General features: G+C 49.1%; 9 protein-coding genes across 9 annotated transcripts; 3 read left to right on the top strand and 6 right to left on the bottom strand.

Annotated features, from left to right (window-relative positions):
- Nucleotides 1-33: 33 nt before the first annotated feature.
- CONPUDRAFT_44728 (mitochondrial carrier) lies at nucleotides 34-1,255 on the bottom strand (the record flags this gene model as incomplete). Its single annotated transcript, XM_007764272.1, has 6 exons — nucleotides 34-247; nucleotides 299-731; nucleotides 784-934; nucleotides 989-1,057; nucleotides 1,120-1,148; nucleotides 1,213-1,255. 6 exons carry the CDS (start codon nucleotides 1,253-1,255, stop codon nucleotides 34-36), a joined length of 939 nt encoding a protein of 312 aa, XP_007762462.1.
- A 355-nt stretch (nucleotides 1,256-1,610) lies between these two features.
- CONPUDRAFT_95621 (uncharacterized protein) lies at nucleotides 1,611-4,294 on the bottom strand. The gene is made up of 10 exons (XM_007765283.1): nucleotides 4,198-4,294; nucleotides 3,916-4,133; nucleotides 3,689-3,864; nucleotides 3,562-3,630; nucleotides 3,429-3,513; nucleotides 3,107-3,377; nucleotides 2,949-3,054; nucleotides 2,829-2,896; nucleotides 2,619-2,779; nucleotides 1,611-2,554 (listed from the first exon to the last, which is right to left on the bottom strand). The coding sequence occupies exons 1-10, from the start codon at nucleotides 4,228-4,230 to the stop codon at nucleotides 1,726-1,728; spliced, it is 2,016 nt and encodes a 671-aa protein (XP_007763473.1). The 5' UTR covers nucleotides 4,231-4,294; the 3' UTR covers nucleotides 1,611-1,725.
- A 154-nt stretch (nucleotides 4,295-4,448) lies between these two features.
- CONPUDRAFT_79009 (nuclear movement protein nudC) lies at nucleotides 4,449-6,257 on the top strand. The gene is made up of 10 exons (XM_007764607.1): nucleotides 4,449-4,548; nucleotides 4,606-4,800; nucleotides 4,848-4,992; nucleotides 5,045-5,066; nucleotides 5,117-5,134; nucleotides 5,189-5,230; nucleotides 5,280-5,864; nucleotides 5,914-5,929; nucleotides 5,994-6,177; nucleotides 6,235-6,257. The coding sequence occupies exons 1-7, from the start codon at nucleotides 4,458-4,460 to the stop codon at nucleotides 5,340-5,342; spliced, it is 576 nt and encodes a 191-aa protein (XP_007762797.1). The 5' UTR covers nucleotides 4,449-4,457; the 3' UTR covers nucleotides 5,343-5,864; nucleotides 5,914-5,929; nucleotides 5,994-6,177; nucleotides 6,235-6,257.
- Nucleotides 6,258-6,453: 196 nt separating this feature from the next.
- Nucleotides 6,454-6,921, bottom strand: CONPUDRAFT_44031 (uncharacterized protein; the record flags this gene model as incomplete). Its single annotated transcript, XM_007764228.1, has 2 exons — nucleotides 6,454-6,780; nucleotides 6,832-6,921. Coding segments are annotated over 2 exons (417 nt in total), but the record flags the coding sequence as incomplete, so codon positions are not given.
- Nucleotides 6,922-7,607: 686 nt separating this feature from the next.
- Nucleotides 7,608-8,187, top strand: CONPUDRAFT_44990 (uncharacterized protein; the record flags this gene model as incomplete). Its single annotated transcript, XM_007764294.1, has 3 exons — nucleotides 7,608-7,800; nucleotides 7,855-7,974; nucleotides 8,024-8,187. 3 exons carry the CDS (start codon nucleotides 7,608-7,610, stop codon nucleotides 8,185-8,187), a joined length of 477 nt encoding a protein of 158 aa, XP_007762484.1.
- Nucleotides 8,188-8,360: 173 nt separating this feature from the next.
- Nucleotides 8,361-10,940, bottom strand: CONPUDRAFT_86711 (uncharacterized protein; the record flags this gene model as incomplete). Its single annotated transcript, XM_007765246.1, has 6 exons — nucleotides 8,361-8,462; nucleotides 8,518-8,826; nucleotides 8,884-9,528; nucleotides 9,576-10,419; nucleotides 10,483-10,745; nucleotides 10,806-10,940. The coding sequence occupies 6 exons, from the start codon at nucleotides 10,938-10,940 to the stop codon at nucleotides 8,361-8,363; spliced, it is 2,298 nt and encodes a 765-aa protein (XP_007763436.1).
- Nucleotides 10,941-11,351: 411 nt separating this feature from the next.
- Nucleotides 11,352-11,925, top strand: CONPUDRAFT_46788 (molybdenum cofactor synthesis 2; the record flags this gene model as incomplete). The annotated part of the gene is made up of 2 exons (XM_007764423.1): nucleotides 11,352-11,523; nucleotides 11,579-11,925. 2 exons carry the CDS (start codon nucleotides 11,352-11,354, stop codon nucleotides 11,923-11,925), a joined length of 519 nt encoding a protein of 172 aa, XP_007762613.1.
- A 38-nt stretch (nucleotides 11,926-11,963) lies between these two features.
- Nucleotides 11,964-13,326, bottom strand: CONPUDRAFT_86709 (uncharacterized protein; the record flags this gene model as incomplete). Its single annotated transcript, XM_007765244.1, has 6 exons — nucleotides 11,964-12,091; nucleotides 12,140-12,212; nucleotides 12,258-12,456; nucleotides 12,509-12,711; nucleotides 12,777-13,209; nucleotides 13,283-13,326. 6 exons carry the CDS (start codon nucleotides 13,324-13,326, stop codon nucleotides 11,964-11,966), a joined length of 1,080 nt encoding a protein of 359 aa, XP_007763434.1.
- A 206-nt stretch (nucleotides 13,327-13,532) lies between these two features.
- On the bottom strand, nucleotides 13,533-15,365 carry CONPUDRAFT_79005 (N-terminal nucleophile aminohydrolase). Its single transcript, XM_007764606.1, has 12 exons — nucleotides 15,189-15,365; nucleotides 15,027-15,126; nucleotides 14,910-14,977; nucleotides 14,799-14,857; nucleotides 14,675-14,750; nucleotides 14,522-14,621; nucleotides 14,434-14,468; nucleotides 14,266-14,373; nucleotides 14,125-14,214; nucleotides 13,984-14,073; nucleotides 13,884-13,933; nucleotides 13,533-13,832 (listed from the first exon to the last, which is right to left on the bottom strand). Exons 1-12 carry the CDS (start codon nucleotides 15,237-15,239, stop codon nucleotides 13,634-13,636), a joined length of 1,026 nt encoding a protein of 341 aa, XP_007762796.1. The 5' UTR covers nucleotides 15,240-15,365; the 3' UTR covers nucleotides 13,533-13,633.
- Between the last annotated feature and the right edge of the window lie 84 nt (nucleotides 15,366-15,449).

Genomic DNA, 15,449 nt, shown 5'->3' with positions numbered 1-15,449 from the left:
AACATCAGGATCAAAGTAACGAGGTCTAAAGGACTAACACATACCACCAGAGTAGACCTTGCCGAACATGACCTGTTGGAGCTTGTCGTAGAGCGAGAGCACACCAGCACCGGCAATACCACGGAGGATGTTGGCACCAGCGCCCTTGAAGAGCGACTTAGTACCCTCCTTGGCAACGATCTGGGAACCAGCGTCGAACATCGACTTGTAGTGCACACCGCCACCGGACGTCATCATCATGCGACGACTAAAAGATGGCTATGAGACGGGAACCGAACACTTTTAACAAATGGCTCACCGAATAGTGTCGAGAGGGTACGATGCAAGACCAGCACCAATGGTAACACCCCAGCCAAGACCGAATGAAGCCAGGAACGAGCCCTCGAGGGCACCGACGAGGACGACAGGCTTGAGCGAATCATAGACACCAAAGTAAAGACCACGGTAGACAATGATACCAACGACCGAGGGCACGAAACCACGGTAGAGACCGGCGATACCGTCGGAAGCGAGGGTCTTCTTGTAGACGTCAGCGAGACCGTTGAATTGACGAGCTCCTCCACCCTTGGAAGACTTGGCATCGTTGGCAAGACGCGTACGGGCGTAGTCGAGAGAGTAAACAAAGAAGAGCGAGGAGGCACCAGCAGCACCACCAGAGGCGACGTTACCGGCGAACCACCTCCAGTAACCTTCGGACTTCTTAAAGCCGAACAAGGACTTGAAGTAGTCCTCTGCAAGTCCGGGTCAGCACTGCATCGACTCGTCCCACACTCAAAAACTCACTGAAAGCGAAGTTCAGAGCCTGAGTCGGGAAGTAACGAATGACGTTGGCGGTGTTGCCTCGCCAGAGGGAAACCAGACCCTCGTCCTTGTAGGTACGGGAGAAGGCATCGCCAATGCCCTTGTAGGGAGTTGCCAGACGTCCCTGCTTGATCTACAAAGAAATCAAATCAGGCGGAGCACATTGGTACGGAAAGGAAATCCCTACCATCTCATCCTGGTTCTGAACGAGGAGCTTGATACGCTCGATGGGGGCAGCCGAAGTCTTGGCGACAGCCTGCAAACCAACATGTTGGGTAAGCTGGAGAAGAAATGCGAGGTGTAAAGGGAAATACGCACGGCAGAGACACCACCCATCATGAAGTCAACTGTCGGATAAGAGCATTTGTGGTCAGACGACTGCGAGAAGGAGACGAAACGCAGCCAACTAACTGAAGAAGTCCTGGGGAGTCTTAACCCTCTTCGTCTCAGACATTTTTTTAGTTTTTGGAAGGGAGGAGGAACTGAGTGGAGAGGTGTTGTAGGAAGAAGGATGAGGACCACCTGCGAAAAAAGTTCGCGTCAAAAAGGGATTCGGAACGAGCCGGGAAGCATTCATCCTCCGCCCTAAGCCGACCCGTGATACTCGGCCCGGCGCAGGGCTGGGAAGACCAACCACCTCCAACCCGCCCACCCACGTCTCGCGTAATGCACACGCCTGGTGCATAGCCCCCCGCTCAGCCAACCAGGTTCGCCAATCCTCGACTTCAATCTCCTCGTGGTCCAACAACGCTGCAAGCATGCAACACGCCAAGGGTTGTGCATCCAGTGCCCTTGATCTAATTGCAATGCGGTTTATTATGTCAATTACCTACGACTACCTAAAGGCCCATATACACCGATACGTACTACAACATACTACATAGCGTGTAAAATATCTCAATTGACAAAACGGGGAAAATTACATCATGATAGTCCAGAACGCGACGTCGGGTGGGAATAAGAAGGTCGTGTTGGTATTGGAGGATACATCGGCCCTCCTTCATGAGGTGATGAAGTCGCGTAAGGAGGGTAAGGGGCAGTTGGCCCATCGTATCTTCTAGCGGGCGCATCCCTTCCCGCTTGGCCAGCATGAGGCCTATACTGCATACCATCGATCTGGAATGGAGGACGGTGGGCATTAGGTGAGGTTACTAGACTGTTGGATGGTCCTGTGGCCTGGCCTGGTTCGGCTAGCCGCAGTGATGGTCCTGTTGCTGGCGGGATAGAGCCCAATCGTGACTTTTTCCATATGCCTTCTGTTGGGGAGTTGGCATGGTCTGGAGCAGATCTTTTCGTACCGATAGAAGGCTGGGGTGGACTTTCATCGTCGGACTCGACGGTTAAGTCGATGACATCGTTTTGGGCAGAAGCTCTAGTTGATGGCGCTTGCGGAGAGCTGTTGATGACATAGGGCCGGGAAGCTGAAGCCGAACTGCCGTGCGATACTGATAGCTCTCGTTTCACGCGTCCTTCGTCTTCGTCGTCCGAATCCAGAACCATCACCTCGATATTTTGCCTCTGCTGCTGCTGCTGCTGTTGCTGCTGTTTGATGTTCCTCTTAGCCTCAAGCTCTTCGTCGACAGAAGCAGACGGAGATGGTGCCCGCGCAGGTGATGACTGAACAGCAAGGGGGTGAGTAACTCTCCATGCGTCTGACGCGTACTTGTTGTCGCTGGTATGCCATTGCCCATCCGATTCCACCATCACATCCTCGACGCTCTCTGGGGTGCTCCTCAAAATATGATCAAAGTATCTTAAATCAAGTACAAGGTAATTGTGAGCCTATATTGTGATGAAATAGCAACGCAATGACATACCCGTCAATGATCAAATCTTCATAGTTAAGCACCCTCTCACAGACGGGGCAAAGCCAAGTCGTCGTCTGTTCCATCATAGAAAACCATGATGTTGCGTCAAAGCATTGCGGATGAACACACAATATGGAGCGACATGGTGAATTCACCCGCATAAAACTGAGCTGCGGGACGACTTCAGAGTAAGTAAGACTAAATGTGTAAACGACTTACGGGACATTTCAAAGACATTCTCTGAGGTCCAGCAACAATATCATCATCTTGTGAGGCCACTTTGGACACTGCAGAGTCGTGATATTAGGCACAAGGTAGCTAGAAGGACCCTAGGCTTACGTTGATCCATGATTTCCTCTTGAGTGCGATACTTATTTTGCATCAATCTCTCAACGAGTTGATCAACACTGGCCACCTCCACCAGCATTATGATCAGATAGTACCTCTGCGCACCTTTGTCAAGAGCTGACTCAAATAAGAATGCTTCGAAATCAAACCTTTGGTTGGATAGGTTGTTGACTGTTTACGTAAACCATCTCCACACGATTGGGTCCAGTGTGCTTCACGCTCCTTCCAAGGTCAGCTGGAGGAGCAGTGCCAGGCTTCTTCTTCAAGCCTTTCAGGTTCGCCTGCAACTGTACATTATTGACGCGAACTTCGCAAGTAGGTGGAAATTCTATCGGGAGGGCTTCATTCTGCGCGCGGAAAGCTGGTCCCGAAGAGTAGAAAGTAGAAGAAGTACAGAACAAGCGGAGCTGGTACTTCGGGCTAGTTGTTCGCGATAAACATCATTTCCTAGACTAAAGGTATCAATCTTACCTCAGGGAAGATAGCTTCTGGACATGATCGGGGTTCAGCGTGAACGTTGCGCTCTGTTGCTTGCGGTCGGTGGAATTCAGAGATTCTGTCCAATGGTTACGGTATAGCCAGAAGAGGACTACAAGATACGTACCAGGACACTCGATGATGTTAGATATCGCTTGATCTACTCGAAAAAATGGAGAAGGTCGAAATTTCATTGCTACCATTCACGAAACCATCAACTGTGCTGGTGCTTATGGCCATAAACATGAACTCACTAGGTCTGGATGATTGAGATGCAGAGGCGCCTACAGACGACGAAGTAGAAACTTGACGGGGAGGTGCGTAAGTATCGAATCGTGTGACAGTAGAAGTGCTAGGACGAAAGCCATTTTGCACATTCGCGGTGTAAACATTTCCGCTGGGACCTGGCATAGAGTGTCTATGATTATAACTGCGGGTTTGGTGAGCACAACGTCTTAACAGCAGACAGTACATAACATACATTCCAGAAGTGCGGACCTGATGCAAGACCGCTCGCCCCTTTATCCACCTTTCAACATTATTGGTCTGTCTCCAGAAGTCCATCTGCTGTGTGATGCGGTCTATGAGCTCCTGTTTTCTACCACCCTTGGCAATGTTTGAGGAACATTCGTCTTGGAATCCGTTAATGATTGCCTTGAGTCTGTCAACGGTGTTTTGCTTAATCCAATGGCGCAAGGTCTGAGCAAAGAAGATAGTGCCCTGAGTTACGGGACAAGTGGCAAGCGGATGACCATGCACTAACCTCAAATTCGCCCCAAGGATCGTTTGTGGCCATTGAAAGGTGAGACTACAGGGGGGGCTGAACAAGAGAGACCCTGAGCAAGACGGAGGACCAGATTCAAAGACTAACGCCTTCAGCAACGGGTGCTGTAGGCAGAATGGCAGGTAAACCGCGGTAACTAAATGAGCATTGCGCGGCAGCCAATCGCGTAACAGGCAACTCTGCAAGACGCGATGCGAAATACACAAGAATAAACAACTCCTATTTCTTCACCTTCCATCATGACTGAGGACGACTACGACAAACTCTCTTCCGAGGAAAGGGAGGCCCGCGACAAAGCCGATCGCGAGCGCGAGCGGAAAGAGCAAGCTGGTATGAAGACATCGACTTAGGTATCAAGCGATCTACTCTGACATCACCCCGCAAAAGCCTTGCCATACAAATGGCGGCAAGAACTCGGAGAACTCGACCTCGAAGTCCCAGTTCCGAAAGGAACCCGCGGCAAAGAACTGACAGTTGTCATTCAGAAGAAGAAGCTCAGCGTTGGTCTCAAAGGCCAGGAGCCGATCCTTGAAGGCGAATTATGTAAAGAAATCAAACTCGATGACAGCACTTGGTCCCTTGGTTAGTCGATTTGGACCCACTGCGTCTTCCAATTCACAGCAATATAGAGGACCAGGAGACTGTACATATTCACCTAGAGAAGCTGAACAGTCAACAATGGTGGGAGAACGTACTTACTCATCATCCTAAGATCGACACACGCAAGATCCAACCGGAGAACAGCAAGCTTAGCGATCTTGATGGAGAGACTCGGTTAGCGCAAAATATTCCCTTCTGACCGTTATCTTACGCCTCATCTTTGCAGTGGTATGGTTGAGAAAATGATGGTAAGTTAATATGTTGGCACAAGGGGGACACTGATAACGATGGGTTTCAGTTTGACAATCAACAGAAAGTAAGCGGGGAAGGAATAATGTCATCTTGGCACCGCTGAACAATGATCTTGCAGCAAATGGGGAAACCTACCTCCGATGAACTCAAAAAGATGGAGGTGTGTCTCAGACCCAACCCGGTCGAATATTGTCGTTGATTTTTGCCAGGCTCTGAAGAAGTTCCAAGCTGCGCACCCCGAGATGGACTTCTCGAACGCCAAGATATCATAATGTCTTAAGTGGTGCATTGCCGCAAGCAATAGAGCACTTTGTAAGATCAGCCTAAAATATAATTTGTAACGGCGACGATGTGTGTTCTTGAAGATACGATGTCCATAACAACTGATTAACGGCAATGATGCGCATACCTTCACCCCATCCATACCTCGACATTGCCTGATTCGCTCCCCGTGACAAGAACTGCGCCGTTCAAGCCACACGTGGACGTACTGATAGCTCTGCCGCCCTCTGGACCTCCGTTCATGATGTACCAGCTTGGAAGCGATGTGGAGGGAGTCGCACGGCGTTCAGAGCCATTGCTTTCTCCTATAGTTAACTGTTTCGCCAAAATAGATGTAACTTCTAGGTCTGTGTCACAAGATGGGACCCGGGACTTGATATGGGCCACATTGATGAGTCGAACACCGTGAGATGAAGTGAGCACGACGACCTTGTCGCCTCCCTTTGTACTGTGTACGCTCATGTCTCGCGTAGTCTGCGAAACGGGGAATGTGGTAAGAAGTTTGTATGACGCTATTAATTGGTATTAGTAGAGGAGTGCGGATGCAAGACGGCTGCTCACAGCTTTCCTGATAATCCTGTCGAAAAAGATCAATGAAGACTTCTTAGACCCAATAGTCTTGATGCAACAACTTGACGTACTGATGCACATCCTCTGAATACTTGAGACCTCATTTCACGTTGTTTATCGGGAGGAAAGTATCGATTGAATCCCACCCATTGCCATACAGCGACAACTCCGTTCTCTTGGAAAAGACCATCTTTGTGCCTTCCGGACCGTTTCCAAGCTGGTGAGCTACATGATATCAGTATGTCATCTTCAAGCCTGACAAGGACGTCAGATTTTCCGCCGTAAATTCCCATAGCTCATCAAGGCGCTTACCACTGAACGGAGAACACGCCCGCTGCATGGATACAAGGGGAGCTGAATAATGGTTTGTCTTCCCGAGCGATCTTGTTTTCCCATGTCTCTGGTATACTCCAGATTTTGATTGTACGGTCGATCTAGAAAACGGCATAAAAAATTCTGTTCTGAATTAACAGACCGGGAAACAGGACGTACACCGCAAGTAGCAATTAGAGGATAGTGTGGATGAAAAGCCTACCATACCACGGAGTTCAGCTGCAAATGAATGACTATAGGACACATCCTTTTGCTTACAGCTCCAAGTATAGGGGCCTCGTGACCACCCGAAGGACCGCCGGCAAAAATTGCCATGCAGCAGCCAAACCCTTCGCCTTCAGACTCACTGGACTGGAGCCCGTGGGGTGCGCCACCCAAACTCATAACTTTGGAAGGCGGCCAATGAACATTGTGAGGCACTTGCCGTGGCGAGAATGTAAGCTCATAAAGGCGAGACGTAAAATCCCGAGAGGTGGTGCAAAAGAGGTCAGGGTAATCTGGGTGAACAGCGATGGCAGTGACATCCTGCAATCTAGCTTGAGTCAATGGAGAACAACAATTAAGCGAGAGGCGTACGCCACCATGACCGCGCAGTTTGCTAACCACGCTGTCAGAAACTACGTCGTAGACATAGATATTTTCATCCGAGGACACGATTACTAGAGGGTGGTGAAGTTCGTTCTGGTTCAGGGCCCATGCCACTGCCCGTGAAGTGGCAACTTTATCCTTACTCCTCTTTGATAAGCTCAGAACTCTTTCAAACAATGATAGTGCCTGTCCAAGCTCTCACTTGATCAGAACTTCCTGACAACCTGACAAAGCGCGGCTCTTGCGTAGTCAAAGACAAGATGTAAAGCCCATTCGTTGTCGCCATGGCTAATGTTAGCGACCATTGCTTGATCATGGCTTTCCAGCGTTCTCGGCTACTCTGCTCGTTTTTCTTACCAAACCAAAAGAGCTCTATAGACTCGTCGGTAAACGGAAACAAGGCCATAGCATGGCAAGTAGCCGATGGGCCAAACTGAATGCATAACAATAGGTACAGGTCAGTAAGAACTGGAGAAGGAGAAGAAACAGGAAACAAATATACATCATAGCAATAATCGTGTTTGTAGTAAGGACTTGAAAGGAGAGGATTATTGGTCCATTCAGAAATCGCAGTGAGTCGGGACACTGGTGTACCATGGCTTTGTTGTGCGCACATACTAGACCAGTACCTCGAAGTACTTGACTGAAAGGTGAAGTTATTGGACCCGGTACATGCATCGGAAGAATGAAGCGGGCTGTATACTAAGTAAGGAAAGTAGAGTCTAAGCGCATCCCTCCGTTGACCTCTTCCTGCTCATCATCACATGGCTGGCCTACCACCCCAGCAAGTACCAGACGTTTTTGAGCCAAAGCCTGCCTTTCGGAATGGCATGGCTATTGGCCTTCAAGCAGGTGCCATTGGCGCGTTTATCAGCGCTGTACAAAACGCCTTAGGCCAACACTCGGCTGGCGCCGCTGGTTTCCTCACCCGAACCGGAGGCACTATTGGCACGTTTGGTACGCACCTGGCATTCGCTCAGACGGTTCCAGGAGACTAACTCACTGACATAGCTGCAATGGGTGCCGCGTTTGCCATTACGGAAGCTACCGTGGCTAATCAACGCGAGAAGGAGGATGCTGTGAACGGCCTTGCAGGAGGTTGTGCTGCAGGTTTCCTCGCTGGTCTACGCAGTGCGTATCACCTTCCATGCTCTCTTGGCAACTTCTTAGGCCGTTGTAGCACGCTCACTACCAATTGCACTCGGCTCATGCGCTGTGGTCGGAGCGGCCATGGGTACGTTCGACTACGCAGGGGAACTCGCTGGACGCTCAAAAGAGGAGAAGGAGGAAAAGCGACGCAAGTTCTTCAAGCCTGTGCCACAACCCACCTCGGCCGTGGAGTAATCATACAGCTAGATACCGCTTGGCCAACTTCAGCAACAGGGACCTTCATTACATCATCATCCTGATGCTGATTAGAATGAATGCTAATACACTACAAGTAGACAAGGTGCATAAAGCTTGGTACGGTCGAGTGAACTGTGGTTGTCCCGGATCGACCCTGTCACCTACAGGTGCTACTTCTGCTGCTCTTGGATCGTTCGCTCAATGCGCGTCATGATTTCATTAGACCGAGGTTCATAGAACTCTGGCCACGATGGGGCTGACTTGCAAGGTTTCTGGAATCGAATGATAAACATTATACAGGGCATAAGCTTCGAAGTGAATGCTCACGAATTTAGCTAAGTTTGCCCACACTTGTTCGTCATCATCATCATCTCCTCCTCCAGTGGCAAAGAACTTGCATATGACCTCCAGATCTTCGTGGACTAACGCCCCATTTATTAATTCCTGCTGAGCCTTCTTGGATGGAACTGACCCCAAGCTCTCCTGAGGTGCCTGGGTGTTATCACGACTACCTTGGAGTGAGGAGGACTCCCGTTTTCGCCGAGCAATTGCCGCTTTTTTGCGGATGTTTTCCAGCTGAGATCTGAATTGTTGGGTGATATAACTATGCCATGACAAAAGAGGATGGTGGGGCATCTGTAGATTATAGCTAGCTGAGTAAATTTCAACATATAGGTGTTGCAAGTCAGCTACCTTCTCATGCATCTTGACCCCAATAGCTGAGTTGGTTATATCCGGGTCCCTCTCTATCAAAACTTGGGCATAGCGGACAAAATAGTCGCGTTCCACGTCCGTAAATAGGTATCTGCCATTTGACCAGAGTGTTCGAGTCTCTGAGGGTGGAGGAGTTGGGGACGGTGTTCTTGTAGTGGCAGGCGCCGCTGGCTGCATCCGCTTGGACAGCTTGATCTTTAGTTTGAGTTTGCTTTCACCAGTATTGGCCTTCTTTACCACTGGGGGTAATTTGACCAGTTTCACCGGAGAAGCCTTGGTTGCACCGGGCTTTCCTGCGGAAGCCTTCCCAACAACTGTCTTAATCGGTTCTGTCTTCACAGGTGTCGCTTTGACTGCTTGCTTTTCCGTAGTCTTGTTCTGTGTGGTTGATTTGCGGATAGAGGAAGATGGCTTCCGCGATGGAGGTTCAAAACCCTCCAAAACATAATTTGTCTCATCCAGAAGAACGCTTTCCTTGACGCAGTCATTGACGAATGAAGCTGATAGCGGAAGCTTGTTTGTTTCCAAGGTTTCGGCTAGCAATCCTTGGAAGGTCTTCGACCTTGGATACAAAATTACGTAGTCAGCCTCGCTGACGTTGTTTACAATTTTACCATTGTTCCTCTGCAAACATGAGTCAACTACAAAAGCCTTGAGAGGGGCTGGCTCACCTTTATGGCTGTCACTATGTTGATTCTCATATGAAGATCTACCTGAACAAAGAACCTGAAAGGTGACCCAGATTCAGACAAGAAAACATGGCCAGGATTCTTATGGGGAACGGAGGCTCGGGAAGGACATGCCGACGAAGATGATGTCTCTGAGTCCGACTCAGTATTATGTGCAATGGATTTCTTCATCTTTTGAGGTCGACTAGGCCCTGCCTTCACTTTCCCTTTGCGTGCAGAGGCCGTTGGATGCGAATCTTCACGTTGGGACGCAGAAGACAACTTTCTTCGAAAGGATGAAGCCAGCATCTCTGGCGATGAGGGCTCTGACTCAGATTCCAGTTTGCGTTTGCGTGATTTGGTACTCTTGTGGTGGTTACCACTACTAGGAGGAGACTCAGTTTTGATAACAGGCTGGGCCATATAACCATGAGAAATAGCAGCTGAAGTTGGTTGCGCTAGGTTGTTGTACGCCATGGGGTTGGGTATTTGATTATTTGAGTACGCAGCACCGTTGGCAAGCCGGACAACATCGAGGAATGTCATCAGCATAGAGTCTGGAATCATAGGAAAGCCACTGAGTTGCGGTAGAGCTCCTGGTGGTAAGCCCTGTTGGGCGGCAAACTGTAGAGGATTGATTGAGTTCATGGTAGGAAACATGGATGCGGGATAAGGCTGCTGATGTTGTTGCTGTTGCTGTTGAGCAGCAGGTTGTGCCATAGTTCCATTGCTTGGGTAAGGCCTGCCCCCATTTAGACTGTGCATTTGAGGTTGTGGAATCTGGCCGGGGTTCGTATTAAGAGTGGATGAGGACTCTGAAGGAGTCTCTCTTGGAGTAGGCTGAGGACTTATTGGAAAAGTTATGCAAACATCACTGACTCGTTCTGTATAAAATGGAAAGTGCACGAACTTTGAGACAACTTCGTCCATTGCGTCGTCTTCCTCGCTCGGTATAGGCTCTCCGTCATCAACTGTTTCACATCCACCCCACGAATCCGCTTCTAGGAGGGCTCTGCCTGCTTCCTGGCATTTTCGAGCCCAAACGTACTCGAGGACCTTCTTATGCGGGACTGAGGACCATGCCCGAATGAACAGTTTACCGGGTACTGTGTTGGAGTCGACAAGGATTATGTCTGCATCCTTTGCTTGGGATGTAATGTTTGCTCCATGGTTCTGTCATTCACAAGGTAGTTAGTAAGGACATCAGGTCACTATGAAAGCGCGTAAACGTACGCGCAGCGAGCGGACAAGTTTCGGACGATTTTGCAATTCTACTTGTGCAAATACGTTGTACTTGTTGCCAGAAGGGTTGACAAAGTAGGGTTCGCGAGGCTGCTGGGACGAGGGGAAGCTAGATTCTTGCGCCATTCAATGGCAAGGGATACAGTGTTGGGGAGTTGAAGATGTGGCAACTATTATGCACGAGTAGACCAAGTATTGTGATCCGATGAGCGACTTGCCGTGTTAGTGGCGGCGAATGTAATGGTTGTTGACGAAATTCGAGACACCCCGCGTCAAGGGAGCGTGGAAGATGTATATGTCAGACTGGTCCGTGGGCTCATTCACACCTCAAATCAGATCTTGGGATCCGACTCTTGGGAGGTTATGGAAGCCTTCCGGCGTTCCTTAAGAGTTCTCGATGCCTGACTCGGTATGGATAGATTAAGACATGTACAATTAAGCTTTGCAGATATAAACGTCCGTCAGCTATTTAGTTTTGCCTTTTCCCAGCAAACTGCAGGCAGATCCAGGCAGCCTCTCTTTTCTGTGACTGGGACCATGCCAGACTCTGCACCTTCGTCGTCCGTCGCAGCCAAAGAAGAAATTTCTGCAGGAATTTGCGCCTTGACATATGAACCATTGGATTCAAGCAAGATAATTCAGTCAGTGGGAGACGATGGCGCAGGGGCAATCGCGGCATTTATCGGGACAACTCGTAACTCATTCAAAGGTCCTCGACAATGTGACAATTCTGCCCCCTTACTAACACGCTACCTATGTTCTAGGCAAAGTAGTGACTCGCTTGGAATATCAAGCTTACAGCAAACTGGCAATCAAGACAATGTGTGATATCGTCCGTAGAGCGCAGGAGACTGTCAGCCGATCAGATCATCACACTCCTTCCACCACTGTTCCAGCAATCATATCATGCGCACTGTATCACCGTTTAGGAAACGTCCCGGTCGGAGAGCCATCAATTGTGATTGCAGTATCATCTCCGCATCGCAAAGAGGCATTCGTGGCCTGTGAACAAATCCTCGAGGATGTTAAACAGCGGGCCCAGATATGGAAGAGAGAGTTCTATGAAGATGAAGACAAGGATCAGGCAGTATGGAAGGCCAACAGCGGATGATCTAACTAGGAGAATGCCATGGGCGTTTCCTGGGGGTTTCAATCCACTTTCCACTTCATAGGCATATCGGCATCATCAGCACTAACGCCAAGCTCCACAGACCATAACAGGAGGGTAAAGAAGATGTTTGCCCATCGCCACCAGATTTGAGACGATGGATTCAGCACTAAAGGGGGATTAGTTGAAATCTGTCGTCATTCATACAACAACTCACGCAGTAAATGAGAATATACCATGACAAAAATGAGTTGCCGATATGTCAAAAGCACTTTCGTCATAATCGATGTCTGGGGGACATGAGCACTTTAGCTGGTGGTTAAGTGCCAACATACCGGACGCCCATCCCAGCCGCCATCGACCCCATCCTCGGATTCCCAACTATCAGCACCAATGGTTGGCAATATCCGAGATGCAAAATGCAAGACTGTCAATCGGTAGAACAGCGCAACAAGGACCGGCTTTGGGAGGGTGTTGGTGATGAAATTCACAAGCGTTTGAAGGTGGGGCATTATGTTGGAGAGAAGGGGCGCACTGAACATTACATGAGTAGTGGTCAGCATAGATTTGCATGTGGACGACTCACTAGGGTGACCCCGCATCTGAGAATGTTGTCTGATTGGCGCCACATAACCATACGTTATATGCAAGGAACAACGCCAGTCCAGACGACTCAATAATATTTGTCCGGCGCATACGGAAGCCAATGAAAGTCAAAAAGACAAAAGCAGTCAATGCCACTCCGAGCAAGGTTGCGGACAGAGGAGATGAAGCTGCGGCAGGATAAGCCTAGAGCGACAGGCCGTTGGCAGAACGTCAGTACGCCACTCTGAGATTAGGTTACCAGAACGTACCACAGCTATCCACCAAGCTGCGACGACGTATGCAGCCGCGGATGCAACGAGAATGGAAAGCTGATAGCTTTCTGCTTCATCGGCGAGCTCTCTCCCTAATTGACCAGCTCGTTGGACACATAATAGGCTTGAAAGGCCTTCCAAAGCCACATACGATGGTCCGAAGAAAGTTAACAGCTTCCCCCACCAAGAGACGGCAGTCGTGAGGTAAGGGTGCACAGATGCAGAAAAGGCATTGAAGGATACAAGGAGCAGGAAGGGATGCATCGGAACTTGCATGACGGACAACGCCTCAGAGCCCCAGAAAAGGATCATGGTTCCATGGATAAGCGAATGTGTTGAGAGAAGCAGGGAGAGCAGGAGAAATGCAGGAACAGAGAGGGTTGCAAGAGTAAGGGGAAGATACAGCAAGATCTGAAGAACCGTCGACAATCTAAAGACATGTATATGAGTGAGGTAGGCTCAGCGATGGTTCAGGTCTACATGACATATGACGTCGGACGCACCTCGCTGTGCCCGACAGCGCACTCCATAATATCCAAGGACTCATAACAAGAATATGGTTCGCGAGGCTTGCGCTGCTAGCTTTGGAAGAGAACAATCGACGGCAAGCTAATGAACGCGTCAGGCATGGAGTGGCAGCACCACACGCGCCGTGTCCGGTGAACGTGAAAACGCGCAAAGCAACTAAACCAAACATCTCAATATGTAAACACGGCTCTAGTACTACTTACTGCAATCGTTAAAGACAAATTAGGGCTTTCAATCCGTGTATTATCATTAAATACAAAACTAGACCTTTAAAAGGAATATACGATATCATCAACTATGTAGAGTATTGACACAATCAAAGAAGCTCAGACACTGATTGGTGGCGCTGCCAGTGTCCCTTCCACAGGTCTCAGACCACTCCGGGGGCTCAGGAGGCCCTTTGCTGCCGCAAACTCTGTTCCACGGTTCAAAGACGCCGGGTCTGTTGGCGGCACGTAGAACTTGTCTAGAATGGGAATTTGCAAGAGATTCATCTTCGGAGTGATGACGATCATGTTATTGGTCCTGTTGACTACATTGAGTTAAACTTCTTCCAGTCAAAACGTGGGGACTCACCGAACTTCGCGCCAGTCTGCCTTTTCGAACGTCAATGGTTCGCTAGCAACCTGGTAGATTGTTATCACTTGTTTGAACCATGACAATCGCCAACACTGACCATGATAATATTCTCCCTCTTATCTGCCTTCGACATCTTGTAATGACCGCCTTTGGCATATTCGCTGAATGTTGTGCCAGAAGAATACCACTACACGATGATGTTCAGGAAGTGAAAGGTACTCTAATCCGATTTACGCACCAATGAAGCAGCTTCTTCTTGGCGCGAAGATATGTACCGGGTTGCAACTACAGATGCACCATCCGTTACACAAAAATTCATCAAACTCGGCTGAGAAGACGTCAGTTAAGCAACTTTTCTATGTCTTTGATATCAACTTGCCTCAGTGATGCCAAATGCTTCGGCATATGAATTCAGAGAAGCAATGGTATCAAACATTGCCTGCTTCAGAACATTTGGGGTAAATGTTTTGGCGTTGGGATCGGGGAGCTGTCATTCACGGAATGCGTAAGTACGGAAAAGGTGAGTCCTAATAGGCGAATGAAATACCTTTGAGAGATACAAGGCAAACGCCCACTCAGAGTCTGTGATTCTCGGTTCTTAATACGGGAAAGCCTTAAAAGGTACGACCCATTACCAGTATTGCCCTGCACAGTGTTGAATATCTCGTCGGGGAGGTCGACTTGCAGCCGTCGCTTTAGCTTTGGGAACTCAGCGATACCACCATTGTGCATGAACTTGAGTTGGACATTGAATATATTAGACATTTGCGCAAAGGGAATGCACACACCATGACTTTGCCGAACACGAATGGATGACAATTGTCCAATGAAAGGGAGCCAGCCGTCGTAGCACGCACATGTCCACTGTACAAAATGAGAAGGTATGAAATCAATCTAGCTATATTTGCTCACAAGACTAGAGGTGACTTGATCTTCTCTGCCAGCCTTATGAGATTGGCATTGTTCCAGGCCTTGCGAGCGATAATAAGAGCCGTAACCTCTGCTGGCCTTTTACTGACTCACCGGAGTGACCGATGTAAAGACACAAGGTTGACTCCCAAGCTCTTCATCGTGAACTGCGTCATACCAGCCTTTTGAATGACATGAGAATGTAAGAGTTGACTAGAGACAAAGGCATACCCACGCCGAAGCCATCGCCGTTGATTGGTCGACGGTGATCAAGGCGTAACCGGGAGTCAAATGCCTGGTTTATGATCGAATGGCACGGGCGAGTCAACAGCTTGTGCGGGCAAAGTCGACTCAGAAACGTCAGAGATCAATGGATTTCGATGGAAGACATACATGAGACAGCTGAACGGGCGAAGTCCCTTTGTAAATTACGAATCGGCACATTACGAGTTGTTGGGCAGTGGGGAAAGTTGGGCAGTCACTGCAATGTCAGAGGAGAGACAACTTCTGGCAGTGGCACAGAGATGGCTTAGGCTAGAGTGCTTGTAGGTCGTGGCGAATTGCAGGTCCTGGCAGCTGTCGAGTATGGTAGCCATCGTGCCATAAGTATGCCATGAAACGCGAGGCCAACACCATATTACGTCTTTCAAAAGT

This window comes from Coniophora puteana (assembly GCF_000271625.1).
Source record: "Coniophora puteana RWD-64-598 SS2 unplaced genomic scaffold CONPUscaffold_1, whole genome shotgun sequence".
In the NCBI taxonomy this organism is placed as follows: Eukaryota; Fungi; Basidiomycota; class Agaricomycetes; order Boletales; family Coniophoraceae; genus Coniophora; species Coniophora puteana.
This window is presented reverse-complemented; position numbering and strand designations above follow the sequence as displayed.